The 15,352-nt window shown below is 40.2% G+C and overlaps 1 protein-coding gene across 9 annotated transcripts in view; it reads right to left on the minus strand.

Moving 5' to 3' along the window:
- The window catches only part of ABLIM1 (actin binding LIM protein 1), a 224,231-nt gene that overhangs the window by 110,780 nt on the left and 98,099 nt on the right, over window positions 1-15,352 (minus strand). For all 9 annotated transcript variants that reach the window (XM_054982177.1, XM_054982176.1, XM_054982172.1 and 6 more), the window contains exons 5-6: window positions 4,277-4,403; window positions 3,832-3,925 (exon numbers count right to left, since the gene is read on the minus strand). In XM_054982177.1, coding sequence (XP_054838152.1) covers window positions 3,832-3,925; window positions 4,277-4,403 — 221 coding nt within the window. The remainder of the gene's footprint in view (window positions 1-3,831; window positions 3,926-4,276; window positions 4,404-15,352) is intronic.

Below are 15,352 nucleotides of genomic sequence, written 5' to 3' on the forward strand. Positions count from 1 at the left end.
CAGGAATGCAGGGGAACGGATTTAAGGAACCTCTTGAAAATGGTCACATGGCCGGTGGCCCTGCCCTCTGATCTCCAGACAGAGGGGAGTTCAGATTGCCCTCCGCGCCGCTCTGTGGTGCGGAGGGCAATCTAAACTCCCCTTTGTCTTGAGATCAGGGGGCGGGGCCACCAGCCATGTGACCATTTTCTCCGAGGGCAACCCACTGAGTTCCACCACCTCTTTCCCCAGAAAAAACACCCTGATTTCACACATGTTCTTTCTTGCCTGATAGTCTCATGAAACAGATTTAAAACCTTATGTGACAACCAACTCTGCAAATAGTTTCAAAAATAGAACAGGAAGAGTCTTCATTCTGTCCTATTATACACATACAAGAGTCCAGGATATGTAGTAGAAGTAGAAACTGGCTTGTATCCAGCCAGCCATGCATGGAAGCCGCAAAGAATTTTCCCACATTCTGAATATAGAGGAATCTTCTGTATTCCTGGGCCCTTTTCACACTACTTACTTGCTTCCGAAACATCGCGAAATGTAGTGCAAACACCGTGGAAGATAGCATCTTCTCGTGAGAATTTTGTGCGACATCGCGCAAAACTCTCACGAGAAGATGCTATCTTCCGCGTTTTTGCGCTATATTTCACCATGTTTTGGAAGCCACTAAGTAGCGTGAAAAGGGCCCTGTAGCCCCTTCTGGCCATGGAGGAAAAGTGGCACTGGTTAGGGGACTGTAGGAGTAACAATGTCATAAAATTGCCCCCTCCTCCCAGTGGAGTGATTTCACTCCCTTGTCTCTTCTCCCCCCAGCGTCCTGCCTCATGCAGCTATTTCTTCACATGGTCCAGTGATCCCAGAAACAATTCTTCCAGGACTTGGAAGGGGCACCACAAATGGGGAGGAATACATGAAAACTCTGCCACATGCCACTGTTTGTTTAAAAATCCACACCTTTTGGCTCCAGTAAACTTTGAAGGTGGTTCACAAATCTAATTCAAAACAATTCAGTAATTAAAGACAATCAACAAAATACAACAAAAACAGAATGACTAACAAGCAGGAAAAGTCCAATACAGGACATACCTTCAAATGAAGAGCCCAAATGCTTGTATAAAGAATACTGGTTTGGCTCAGTGCCAAACTACTAGTACCACATAGCCGCCCTGAGTAGAATTCCAGAATCTTGACCCCACTGGGGAAGATATCCTATCCAACCCATCAAATTTATGGCCAAAGTGGCACTTAAAGAGGGGCCTCAGAGGGAGATTTTAATATATCTAAACATAATCCAAACTGACTATATAAAATCTTATTTAAGGTTTCCTTCCGGATGTATATTTTTTTTAAAAAATTGTCTCTGTAGTACCATTTATTGATAAGTTCAGCGTAGTTTAAGTTTCAAAGATGATATCTGAAGATGATTAAAGAGTTAACCAGATTAAGGGGTTAACCAGATATTTAAACAGATCTTCCCATGGTAAACCATGTGTACATGCCATTTGTCAGCATATTACTTTGTACCAGCCAGAGTTCCCCCATTAGTCATGCAGTCTCCAACACAGTGCTAAGTGCATATTCTATTGTGCATATTCTATTGTGCTAAGTGCATATTCTATTGAATAAATTAGGAAGGTGAGAATGCAGCATGATAGGTACACAACTTCAATCTAGAGAAGAACTCAGATTTACTTTCAGGGAGACTAGTGCTGCCCCCTTGTGTGTTTCTGCCAGGATGCTCCAGGTTTTATACTATTTAAAATCTACTCATTAAAACTTACAGAAAACTATACAAAGGTTTAAAGAAAGCACAAAGCTTTAAAAATGTTTTTAACACATAGCCCGCTGCAAAGCATTCAAGAAGCTACTTCCAGCAAAAAACTGTCACAGTAAGAAAATGCTGAAGATGCTAAACAATTCATTGTTTGGATTCCAGAAAATGAGACACTGTAGCTCCTTTGGTCTTTTATTTATTCATATATTCTAGTGAGGCATTGGTTGTTTAATCCTACAAATATTAGGAAACTTACAGCGTCATCCATCCTTCTAAGCCAACTGAGTTAAATGGACTTAGAAGGGTATAACTTTGCCTAAGATGACACTGTTAATCAACAGTTTTCTTAGATTGATTCTGTAGATTGATGCCAAAATACTTCTTTAAACAATGAGCTATTAAAATGTGATTCGGGTGTAGATTTCACTGCCATAGGATGTAGTGATGGCCACAGACATAGATGACTTTAAAAAGGGATTAGACAGATTCATGGAGGATGGAGACTTAAGGGAACCTGCACATTCAGAGGCCATAAACCTCTGAATACCAGTGACAGGAGGCAACTTCATGGAATGCCTCGACCTCCATGCCCAGTTGTTGGCCCTCCATAGTAACAGACTGGCCACTGTGTGAGACAGGATGCTGGACTAGATGGACCATTGTTTTAATCCAGCAGGGCTCTTCTTAAATTCTTAAGCCAGCCATTTGTACATAACTCAGCCTACGACATGTTTTCCTAAGTATATTCTCCTGACTATAAATACTTCCTCTGTCCTCAAATTCCAAAAGCTGCTAGATCTGCCGTCTTCTTCACAGACATACACTTTCAACTACTGGATCAAATGCTACTTCATCTGGACTGAATTAGTGTAGACATGCTGGCACTAGTCCAGTGATACCCAGCATCTATTGTTACTCTTAATGATCAACACATTTCACATTTATATAAAAACTTGTTCCAAATTGGTTGCATCTCTGTTTTAAACAAACACTTTTGCAAAGTACGCTATATATCTTTCTCTATAAAAAGAATATCAAACAAAACCGGAAATGAAGCCAAGCAGTTCAGATACAAAACAAATTCCAACTCTTTAAGTTTGTCACCTGTCTCAGACCTGGGAAGGGGCCCTGGCATTCAAGAAGATCTTTTTAATCTATTAAAATATATACATCCCACCTTGTGATAAAAAACTCCTAAGTGGCAAACAAAAATCACATACTAACCAACATACAAATGTAGACCACAAAGTAAAGTGCTAGAACAAAGCTAATCAACAAATATAACGCAGCCATCAACTCCAGATAAAAACAATAAAACCCTTTTAAAACTAGCTGGGCCTGTTGCCAAAAGTAGGACAGAAGGAGCAAGGAGGATCCTTCCTAGAGATGGTGATGTTACACAGTTTCAGAAACACCACGAAGAAAACGGTGTCCTGCTATGTCACCTACCACACATTTGATTAGAAAAAACCTGACACAATGAATGACATCTATTTGATACAAACATGCATCAGAATATAAAGTCAATGACTACTCCCAAGAAAACATGAATTAAAAAAAACATGAGACCTGAATAACATTATACAAAAACATCCACAATTCAAAAAGTTGGAGCTCAATGGCTGCTAGCAGTGCATTTCAAATTATCTTCTTCTAATAAATAAATGTTATTATTTTTTCAGATATGTGGAATATGCTTCCTCCTCTCTTTCTTGTATAAAGCCACCACTGAAATACAAACCTACCTAAACTTAACCAGTTTTTCCCTTTCAGGTCTGTACAATGCAAGGTCACAGCTGCCTCATGTATTTTTTTAATTCATATTTTCTGGTGCGTAGTCATTGACTTTATATTCTGGTGTATGTTTGTATAGACTAGATTTTGTATTCATTTTTCATTAATTGCATGTGTTTTTTCCCCTTTTGTGTGGCTGCACTTTTTTACTGTTTGTTTAGCAGGACAGCCTTTCTCCCCTTTTTTTTCTTCTATCACCAAACACATCATGTGCTACTTTTTCTGCTCCTTAAAAATATCACATCTACTAAGGAATGGACATTGCTTACCTCTAGAACTTTCCCAGTAATGAACTGGCGACATGCTTCACATTTGACACCAAAGAGAACCTGATAGTCCTTTTCACAGTAAGGTGAACCATCTCTGAAAGAAATCCACAAGATAAACATTAGCTTCTTCAACATCTAACAATCATCTTTTTGTACTGGTGATGTTCTCAGCACTAGTAGATATCTGAAGATAAGGAACATAGTGCTGAAGTGGAAGCATCCTACTTTCCCTGGTTTACATAATACTTCAATTGGAAGAGTTAGTCTTGCTGGGCAAGGGGACTAGTTTTACTGTTATTAGTATCTGCTCATGAATAAAGATCAAGATTGGCTCAGTATTCACCAGTCAGATCCTGTCACAAGATGGCTTTGAAGTCATTGCTAATTTTAAAAAGGCATGACTAGAGTATATTTTAAGAAGGAAAAATAAATTATGGTGGCTTACTTGCTGATGTATTCTCCAGTCAGCACTTTTGCACAGGCCTTACATTTGAAGCATCCCAAATGCCATTGTTTATCCAAGGCTAGCAATGCTTGTCCATTTTTTATATCTCTTCCACAGCCTGCACAATCTGCAAATAAATAAATAGATATTGATCACATTATTTAATTCTATTGACCTATTACTACCAAGCATCACTCACCAGGTGTGGTCAGTATATTAAAAAAAAAATTTATTGGTGAGTATACCTTTCAAATTTAATACATACATTCCCTTAATATCTAATTGACCCTATCCCCCACCCTTTTCCTCCCCGCTCCCTATCGACTTCCAACAGCTTTCCAACCCTTAACCCCTCTTATTACTTATTGGTATCCCTTACTCTAAGCACATTCTAATTTTTTTCAGATATTCTATCATATATATCAAATATACTATCAATATGGTATACATCTATCGGTTATACTATCAATATAGTATAGTATACATCTTATACCCCTCAATATAGCAGACCAGTATAATATAGTATAATATATAACAAGAATCTTAGTTTGAACATATTCTATTTCTTTTAAACATATATTCTATCAAATATACTACTGTCAATATAATATATATTATAAAACCCCTACTGTGTGCCATGCCACCAATGTGGCACAGCACACAACACAATATTGCACAGTCACGTTATATAATATACAATCTGATCCACTAACGTAATATATATAGTATACCCCATTAGTATATTTATTTAACTATACTCTTATTCATATACTCTGAATAAAATTCGCCTAACCCTTATACTAGCTTAGATTATAGTTACATTTCCCCTATATGGTAAGATCCCCTCTCTCTCTCTTATCCTTATTTTTCTTTAAAAATTCTCAAACTGCCACAGTTCTCCTTTTACATCCCATACCAGGTGTGGTCAGTATAAAGCAATATAAGATATTTCACCTATTCATACAGAATGCCAGCAAGAATTCAGAAGGGCACCTGACTGAATGGTGTACATCATGGGCTGTAGATCATGTGCTGATCCTAATTACTTCCTTCCTCTAACACTTTCTCCATCAAAGGCAGTGTACCCCTGAATACCAGTTGCTGGGCAATGGGGGGGGGGGGCTTTGGGGCATCTGATTGGCCACTGTAAGGAAAAAACAGGATGCTGGACTAAACAAACCACTGGTCTGATCCAGCAGGCCTCTTCTTATGTTCTCTATCAGAAGATGACTTTCTCAATCAGAGGAGCGATGTTGTTGTAGCCTACTGATTATTTTTAGTTTTAAACATGAGTAAGTGTAGTCCTATCCTTACAGTGGAAGTCTTTGAAATAATCGAAAACAAGCCCAATTTTCTTCCAGCATATGAATGCTAGATGATATAATTCAAATTTTGCATACAGATAAACTAATTAGATATCTAATTAACAACTTTCCCTACAACTTATCTCACAAGTATTTCCCTTTACCAGACATTACATTTCTACCCTGTAGATGGCAGCAGTATTCTAAATGTGTCATACAAAGCTAGCAGGTGGAACATTTCACAAAAGCGAAGAATTTTCTGTTTAGGAGAAGAGAAAGAAATTACAGCTTTCTGACATCAAAGATACAGAATGTCCTCAGCCTCATTCTTTTCCTCTTGTGAACAAGTATAGAAAGTTTATATTACAATAAAGAGCAAGTCGAATAGGTTTTTTAGAACAAGAAAATACATTGAACATTTGGAATAAAGAGCGGTTTTCCCTGACATTCTAAAATTATTTTACTGAAGGAATGATAAGTATTAGGAACTGTTTTCTCCCACATGAGCCAAGTGTGATCTTCCTAGAGATATTTTGATTAAAAAAAAATATGCAAGGGAGCTAATGATGGATCCAAAAACAGGAGATGTCCCTAGACAGAAAGGCGAGGTTGATTCAATAAGAAATAAGGAGGAAGGGATCCCTTTTGACCTCCAAAAGGGCTACATTGGCATTGTGCAGCCAATGAAAAGAAAAAGCTACACAGGACAGGGTGTATTGAGGAGAGAAAAAGAGCAAGAGTCCCCCCTCCTATCTCTTGCACCTGTGGGACAGCTAGTAGAACCCAGCCCCAGATTCAGATAAGCAATTGAAAGTATAAATAAGTATTACAAAGTCTGATTTATTAATAATTATATAATAAATGTTTTAAAAGTGCATTACATGATCTGATGTTTAAGAATCTGTTGCATCAGGAAGATGGCACAAGGTGAAAAAATTAAAAAAACAGTTATAAAGTAAAATGCAAAACCACCACCAAGAGTTGCCAGCCTCCAGATGGGGCCTGGAGAGCTCCAAGAATTACAACTGATCAGGGCCGGATCTAGGGTTGCCGGCGCACAGGGCAACTCAAGTCTGGCCTCTCCCTCTTGCATGCATGCACGCACAGCATGCACTCCCAGCGCTGCATGATGATGTCACTTCTGTGACATCATCATGCAGGGCCTGAGGCGTGCCATCTGCAAGGGAAGCTGGCCACCCTGGTGCAGGGGCTCTGTGGAGCTGGCGGCAGCAGTGCAAGTGGTTGAGCGGAGGGCTGGGAGGCTGGGAGGCCACCCATGCCATTCACTTGCCCTGCTTATGGGGCGGCTGGCTTGCCGTGCACTCCCTGTCCTGCGCGCGCGGCAAGTCTGCCACCCCATCGGCAGGGCAGGCAAATGGTGAGGGCGGCCTCCTAACTCTCCGTTCAGCAGCCCGTGCTGCCGCTGCCAGCTCCAGCACAGTCCCAGTGGCTGGGAGCTGCGCCTGGTACCCCCTTTTTGGTGGTGCCAGGGGCAGACTACCCCCCCCCCCCCCGCCCCACCCCCTTGTCGATCCAGCCCTGCAACTGATCTCCAGGCTACAGAGATCAGTTCCCTGGGAGAAAATGGCTGCTTTGGAGGATGGTCCCCACGGCATTATAACCTGCTGAGCTCCATCCCCTCCCCAAACCCCACCCTCCTCAGGCTCCACCCCTAAATCTCCAGGAATTTCCCAACCCAAAACTGGCAACTCTACCATCACATTGGTTCAAAACCACTTTTAGAATCCAGATAGTTTAGGAATATTAGTGCAGCATTTTGAACATACTGGAAAGAACTTGGTCTTTAGAATAGCTCTAGAAAAAGGAAATGAAGATAAAATCCTTGTTGGTGCCTCAATATTTCAGCCTCACTTCTCTTGCATACAACAACATCAGTTCAATTAGCAAAACATTTCACTTTATTTGTGTGGCTCTTGTAGCCGTCTGGGGTCTGAGGCTCCGCCCCCGGACTCGCCGGGAGTAGAGGGTGGGAGGTGGCTAGGAGACAGCAACCCAGCTGCCCCAACGGACACCCTGGTCCAGGACCTGCAAGCAACAGAGAGAGGGAAAGAGGCACCCAAGCCGCAGAGGGTTAGACAGGGCAGGTGGAAGCCGGCTAACCCCATCCTTTGGTGGGAGGGTGAGGGCGAGGACCAACAGCTGGAGGAGGACAGCTGTCATGGAAGGCAGCCAGGACAAGGTCAGGTTGAAGGGAGCTGCGAGTGGACTAAGTGGGTGTGAGGGTGAGGTATAACCCCCCCTCCTTCCACAGAGTGGGATCCCACCTATTCCCTGAAGGTCCTTTAAGGCTAAAGTCAGGCAGGCTGGTGCCTCACAGGGTGGCGGAACCTGACAGTAGCATAAAAAATCATGGGCTATACTATTATATCATGCCATATAATATTTGAACCTCGAGACCTCAATACAATACAATAAAGAAACACTACAATATCATAATGATTCTTCCTGAAAACAAGGTTTGGAAAACAACAGTGACATAGATTTCTACTAGGCAGGAATCTCCACCCCCACCCCCTAGGAGTTGTTTTTGTAACATATTTCATGCTATTCTAAAAGTTTAAAACAATCTCTAAACAATTTAATTGTTAGTTTCAATGAGTGTTGGACTAGATCTTTATGCTGCTATTCTTTGCATACAATTTCACTGTAGCCTCTGTCTTCTCCAGTAGATAGGATGCTGAGCTAACCCTGATTAGACAACACCCTTGTGCCTTACATGAGAACTTTCCTGAGACCCAGTGTCATATCTCAGAAAGACAAGCACATAGGGAGATTTTAAGTCTCTGAACAGGAAAGAGATGGTTTTCTCCAACACCAAGCTCAGTTGCCCAACCCACACTGACTGTACAGTGATCAGTCATATTTGCATAGGGATCTAATAAGAGCACAATATGCATAGACAGTTTTTGCAGTGTGCATCTTTCATAGGGGGCAGATCTATAAAAATTAGTTCCTACTTAATGTCGCCAGGGATGGGACTGATATGACAGAGGGGTCAAGCAGGCAAGCATGGTTTTGATAGTCTCCTCTCACCAAGCAGAAATGTAAATGACTGCATAGCGCTAAAGGGATGGAAATGTTTAAATCTGTTGCCCATTTTTTTCCAAATTACTTAAGCTGAGTTCCTCACTGAAGACACTTGGAAACTTGCACCTACCCGTGACTTATCCTATTCGTGGTACAATATGAACAATCTACATTCCCAATTTCCAACATATCATTTATATGAATTTTATTTTGAGAATGAGGGTAACAAATGTCCTTCAGTGTTTCAAATCTAGAATTATGGTCTGTATTTGTGCCTAGATGTTAAAGCCAGTTTGGTGTAGTGGTTAAGAGCGCAGGACTCTAATCTGGAGAACTGGGTTTGATTCCCACTCCTCCACTTGAAGCCAGCTGGGTAACCTTGGGTCAGTTACAGCTTCTAGGAGCTCTCTTAGCCCCACCCACCTCACAGGGTGTTTGTTGTGGGGATAATAATAGCATACTTTGTAAACCGCTCTGAGTGGGTGTTAAGTCATCCTGAAGGGTGGTATATAAATTGAATGTTGTTATTATTATATACCTTGTACCTTGTCTTGCCACCGGACCCTGGTGACAATAATGCACAGCTTGGCGGAAAAGTGGCAACAGTGAATAAATTTCTCAAAAAATGCTTCAAAGACATCTTTCCTCTTATCTTGCTAAGAGCAAAACATGTCTTTGCCAGCAGCTACAGAAGAACTTTCCCGTCAAAAATAGCATGTTATGTTCAATATGGGACCTAACATCTCTAGACCTGGGGGAACAAGCATCATCTTCCAGTACAACAATTATCACAGGCAAGGATTTGCTTTTTATCAAAAATATAGTGGTATTTTTGATGGTTTAAAAATACCTAGGCTTGGGTCTTTCAAATGGAACGAACAAGGGAGGCCTGCAAAAAAAGATTGTGATAACCCCCGTCTTTAACAGAAGTGTTCCATTCAGCTTAGAGTGCAAGCATTATGGTAGTACATAATAATGCTGTTAATTTATGAAAGGCCTTGTGCAAAAGGAGAGGGGGTAATTTCTAGCAATTCCCCTTCCCATCACTGCATCTCTCACCTCTGCATCCTATCTGTCCCCAAAGGGTCCATAACCTTTGGGACCAGCTTGTCAGCAGAGTCAGGGGGACTGTAGGAAGAAAGGAAAAGGGGGAAGAGAGAGTTTTCTGAACTCCTTTCAGTCATAAGATCCCAGCCCTGTTGCTGTAAAAAAATCTTGTGGGGGTCTGCCCGAAGAGTACTTCTAAGAAAATTCAGAAATGGATGTTTGCTTAATATATTAAAATAGTTTAGGACTGTTCCTCAGAATATTTATCTGTATTAATATCACTAAGTATCTTTTCACAATGCAACCTGGTAACAGTGATGGAAACTTGGGGAAATGATTGTTCTCTGATTTTTGTGCAGGAACACAAACTGGGACTGTCTGGGAAATGTGAACATCTCCTGCACACATTTTCAGCATGTCACTTTGACACTACTGCAGGAAGCATATCCAAGAGGGATTTTTTGGAAAGATAACTTCCTTTGGACAACAAATTTGTATTCCCTTGACTGCTTTCCTCTACATTGCACCCAGTATTTTAGCATGAGAATGAGGACAAACATTAAACCATGGAGATATAAATTTGTGATATAGGAGCATTGGATCCTCCCAAACTGATTGTCATGAGTTCACATGTACACAGTTTGTACACTGCGTTTGCTATACTCCTTTGTGTAAATTCATTAATCTGTCTTTTTTTTTCATTCTTTTTTCTTTCTTTTTTTTCATTAATAGATTTTTATTGGATGGGTCAATATATATTCAATTTCAAATACAAATACATTCCATTTCAATTCCCCTGTGTATATTTCCCCACCCCTCCCCTCCCCCCTTTTCGATAATGACTTCCAACAGCACTCCAACCCCCCGTTATTAATAATACCTTATTTCTATACTAAAGTTGTTATTTTCTTATTATTAGTAAAGATCTTAATTATATCTTATCTTACTTAATTTCTTTAAAACCCCTCGAAAGACCATAATTGTCCCTTAACAACCCATTTCTTTTTCATATATTTTTTCAACTTTTTCCAATCTTCCAAAAATGCTTCTGGTTCTTGCTCCTTCAAATTTCTTGTTAGTTTGTCCATTTCAGCCATGTACAACAATTTCCTTGTCCATTCTTCAATTTCAGGTATTTCTTCTCTCTTCCAGTACTGAGCATATATTATTCTAGCTGCTGATATCATATAATATAACAATATCTTATCATTTCTATTAACATCTTCCAAATACAATGATAATAACAACATTTCTGGATTTTTTGCAACATTATAACAAAGTATCAAAGACATCTCAGTACATATTTTGGTCCAAAAGTCTCTAGCCTCATTAATCTGTAAGCTATATTCCAAACTTATTTTCACCCCATTCTCGCCACAGCACAGTAAGTACAGAGCAGTACAGTATCCTGAGAACTCTCTGAAGAAGCTTGGGAAAAAATGAGCCCATTTAAACCAAGGTGGGAGAGTTCACCCATCCCTAATGTGAAATAATTTAGAAACCATAGTTGGTTTGGGCTAACTATGGTTGGGCATGATGTCTGAATTGACAAACCAAACTTAGAGCTGTTGTTGAGGCTATTGTTCCTAGAAATTGTGATGCTGAAGAGAAGGCAGGGAAAAGCAGACAGGAGTGGGAGGTCTGTGGCAAGGTTCAAGCAACAAGAACATCTATGAGGGGGATGCCTGTGACTGCTCACTTGCTCCTTCTGTGAACATCTTGAAATTAGTTATATTTTTGCTTTTGCAACCCCCTGCAACCCCCTGCGGCTTGTCACTATATCACAACAACAAACTATAGTTTGTTCTCTTTTCTCCAACTCAGAAATCTAATCCACAGCCTAATCCAGGTTTTGTTTGCCACAAAAGCAGAAGTGTTCAGTTTTTGAGACACACATGATGTGAGGAAAGGAAAGACAGCATGATCCTAACTTCTCCTACCCACAGAATCAATTCCATAAAAATACACCATGGTTTGTTGTTATATGAGAACCTTGCCTGTATGTTCAGAAGCTCAAGCATTTAAACTACTTAGAACTAAGCATGGAATGATATGATGTCTTAACTGAGCCTATGTGCCATCATAAAATGCAACTTGGAAAAAAAACCTATTGAAATGCAACTGGTCCAATTTATCAACCGTTCTTTAGCTGTGCTTCATTCCATGCTCTAGACTAAAGTGCAAAAGTATACCTTTTGTTGGATCAAGATTTAGCAGTGCTAAAGCCCCAGAGAATCTAAAGAATGCAAAGTACCAGTCACTAGATAGTATCTTCTTACTATATATATGTCTATTGTTTTCTTTGCTCAGATACAGCAGGGCGAAGAGAACAAGTATTGGGAAGGTTGTAATTAAAATACAACACCAATTGCTGAGTTTCATACTTCTGAGGACGGTTTGTTTAAAAACTTTTCAGGGTAATATTCCATTGTTGGTCTTAGAGAACAATCCAATGATCTCTAGTCTCAACTAGCAGCAATGAGATATATCTGACCAGGAATCTGATTAAATTTCTTAGGGTCATTTAATCACTGAAAGGTTTCAAGGCCTGCATTACCTAGCTAGATTTTCCTGTCATCTTGTTCCTAAGTGATTTATTTGGGATTGATCCTCTGTAATGTGCATCGTACTATATATAATATTGACACTGTCAACCTTTCTTTCATTCCTCCTCTACAAGGAAGCATATAGAAATCCTGAAAGTGGAAGCAAAGGCCATTTTCACACTGCTTACCGGCCACAGAACATCGCACCGAGCTCTCAGAATGGCAGTGTTTTCCTGGCGTGATTTTGTGTGAGAAGTTCTCGTGTGAAATCGTGCCAGGAAGACACTGTTGTTCCGGGACTTCGGAGCAATGTTCCATGGCCAGTAAACAGTGTGAAAATGGCCAAGATGTGCCATGACAATGCACAGTATTAAAATGAGCATTGTGGATTGTAAACCAGTTATTCCAATCATTCTTTGACAAAGCATGCCATCAGACTTTATGAAAGGGCCTCCTTATCCCTTATCTTGTTCTGAATCATTTATCTATAGAACATGACATAAGCAAGCAATTTTCCTTGGGCAGATATGTGATAATACAATTTTCAGGAAATATCAACATCACAACTTTATAAGAGCAAATCTGAATACTACCAAGAACTCTGTTTGAAGGAATTTTTTTTTAGGGTGTGGCATGAGAGCAGAGAGAATCTGTGTGTGGCTGAAAGATGAAAAGAGAATTAAAGAGAACCTGGGTGTGTCATCGTTGCAGGTAAAATTAAAATCTCAAACTGAAGAACTGCAGTTGGGGATTTGAGCAGTTCCCAGGAGAGATTGCCTAACCTGATATAATTGTTTCAAAATACACATATAACAGAAATATTTCAGAAGACTGCAATTGCAAATCTCAAAACTGAAGAAAACAGAAATTGTGAATGCCTACCCTGTGACAGAATTAGGCTGGTGCCATCAAACCTTAGCTCCTTAAAATAAAACTGATAGTCAACAAACCGTATCAAATGCTTTGTATAGGTAGATGTAATATCCCTGCTAAGCAAGTGAAAGATACTGGCTGCTTCCACACATGTTGGATAATCCACTTTCAATACTCTTTAGTGAACATTTGAAACTGATTTTCCATGTGTGGAACAAAAAATCCACTTCAAAAGGATTGTGAAAGTGCATTGAAAGTGCATTATACAACGTGTGTGGAAATGGCCCCTGTCCAGGTACTAGAAATGGAGGCGAGGAAAGGCTTTCCCACTGGGCAACATTTCTACTTGCTGCCTATGTTGATATCTTGATCCATTCCTCCATTAACCCAGAATAACTTTCCAAAATTTGTTCGCAAAATAAAAATTCTATTCTGTCTAGGATTGCCAGTCTCCAGGTGGGGTGTGGAGATCTCCCGGAATTTTACAATTGGTCTCCAGGTGATGGATATTAGTTTGCCCGGAGAAAAATGACTGCTATGGAGAGTGGCCTTTATGACATTATAACCCACTGAGCTCCCTTCCCTCCCCAAACCCCACCCTCCCTAGGTTCCATGCCCCAAATCTCCAGGAATCTCCCATCTTGGAGCTGTCTACCCTAATCCTGTCCTCTGAAGAAATTTCAGATCATCAGTAAGTTTTGAACATAATTAGTTCTAAACAACAAAACCGTACTTATTAATAAAAAGATTAGTTACGCATGCATTTGTGTGTGAAAAGTACTCTCAAGTCACAGTTGACTTATCGTGACCTCCTATGGTTTTCAAGGTAAGAGATGAAGAGAGGTGACTGACTATTGCCTGCTTCTGAGTAGCAACCCTAGACTTCTTTGGTGGTTTCCCATCCAAGTAATAACAAAAAATCTGCCAAGAAAACGTCGTGATGCGCCATCCCCCCATAGGTCAGTAATGACTCAGTGCTTGCACAGGGTGCCTTTACCTACTAACCAGGCCTAGATTGTGCTTAGTTTCTGAGATCCAACGAGATTGGGCTAGCCTGGACTTCTCTGGACAAGTCACATATACATTTACATTTTCTCATTTGAGGAATCCTGTGCAGAAAGATGTAGGAAGATACTGAAGTAGCTGTGTAGAAGCAACATAACTGCAGCCTTGATTCAAGCCACATGACTTGGTGGGGAGTCAGCATGCTCTTAAGAGAACCTCTAGGGATGGTACATGGGAGATAAACTGGTATTTCTATTGTGTGCAATACAAGCAGTATCTGTGCAGACTTCACAACATGATAAAAGCACCATTATGCATTTTCTAAAGGCCATGAAAGCTGCTTTAGGAGATTTACACTCCTTATTTCAGGGAACAGAAGAGACATCTTTCCAGTCACAGATTGTTGCCAGGTACAAGTAATGTTTTGGAGCTCTGCCTTGGAACTCCTAACTGGGCCTTGCTTTTATGTTTTTACAAAGCCAAGTTTCCATTTCAATGTGAGCAGACTGGGACAGTTACCAAGATGATCCAAGCCTAGGACTGATCACCAATTATGGGATCTTCTTTAAAAAGACACAAAGACAGAGTCCTCATCGTTGCAGGCAGAAACAACAGAGCAATCACATCACCAAGGTGATTTCACAGTTAAGTGAAAAGGAAGTATTTCACGAAAGATATGTCACTTTTATTGGCACACACACACCCCTCAATAGAATTTCAACGAGGAGTTAGTGACATTTGTAAATGTGAATTCTAATGTAATTCTCTTACCTCATCATGAAATTTCAAATTCACTTGCAAAGACCATGGTGCTGATGAGCTATATAGGATCTGAGGCATCAGTTCAGCAGGTACTGTCAATGAAGTGCTAGATGTTCGTATTATGTGACAACTAAAATAATCCTCAACAAATTAGGCAAAAGTTACAGGGTTCTACAACAGCTAGTGAACCTTTCAACTTTTAATGTGACAGTCATTTCAATTGTTTGTAGAGTAAAGCTCAGGTAGAATCAGTGAAATATTATGGTACATGACCACGTTACCACAAGTGTTCACCTGTGTTATATTTCTGAATATGTGATGAACTTTTAGAACATGTATAGATGGTGATTCTTTTGCTCATGAGGACAGTTAAGTGGGTTGCTATGTTGGTCTGCAGTTGAACAGCAGGATTTGAGTCCAGTGGCTCCTTAGAGATCAACACAGTGAAAATCTTCTTGTTCTCTAAGGTGCCAGTGAGCTAAAATCCTACT

This window comes from Eublepharis macularius, chromosome 6, assembly GCF_028583425.1.
Source record: "Eublepharis macularius isolate TG4126 chromosome 6, MPM_Emac_v1.0, whole genome shotgun sequence".
NCBI lineage: Eukaryota > Metazoa > Chordata > Lepidosauria > Squamata > Eublepharidae > Eublepharis > Eublepharis macularius.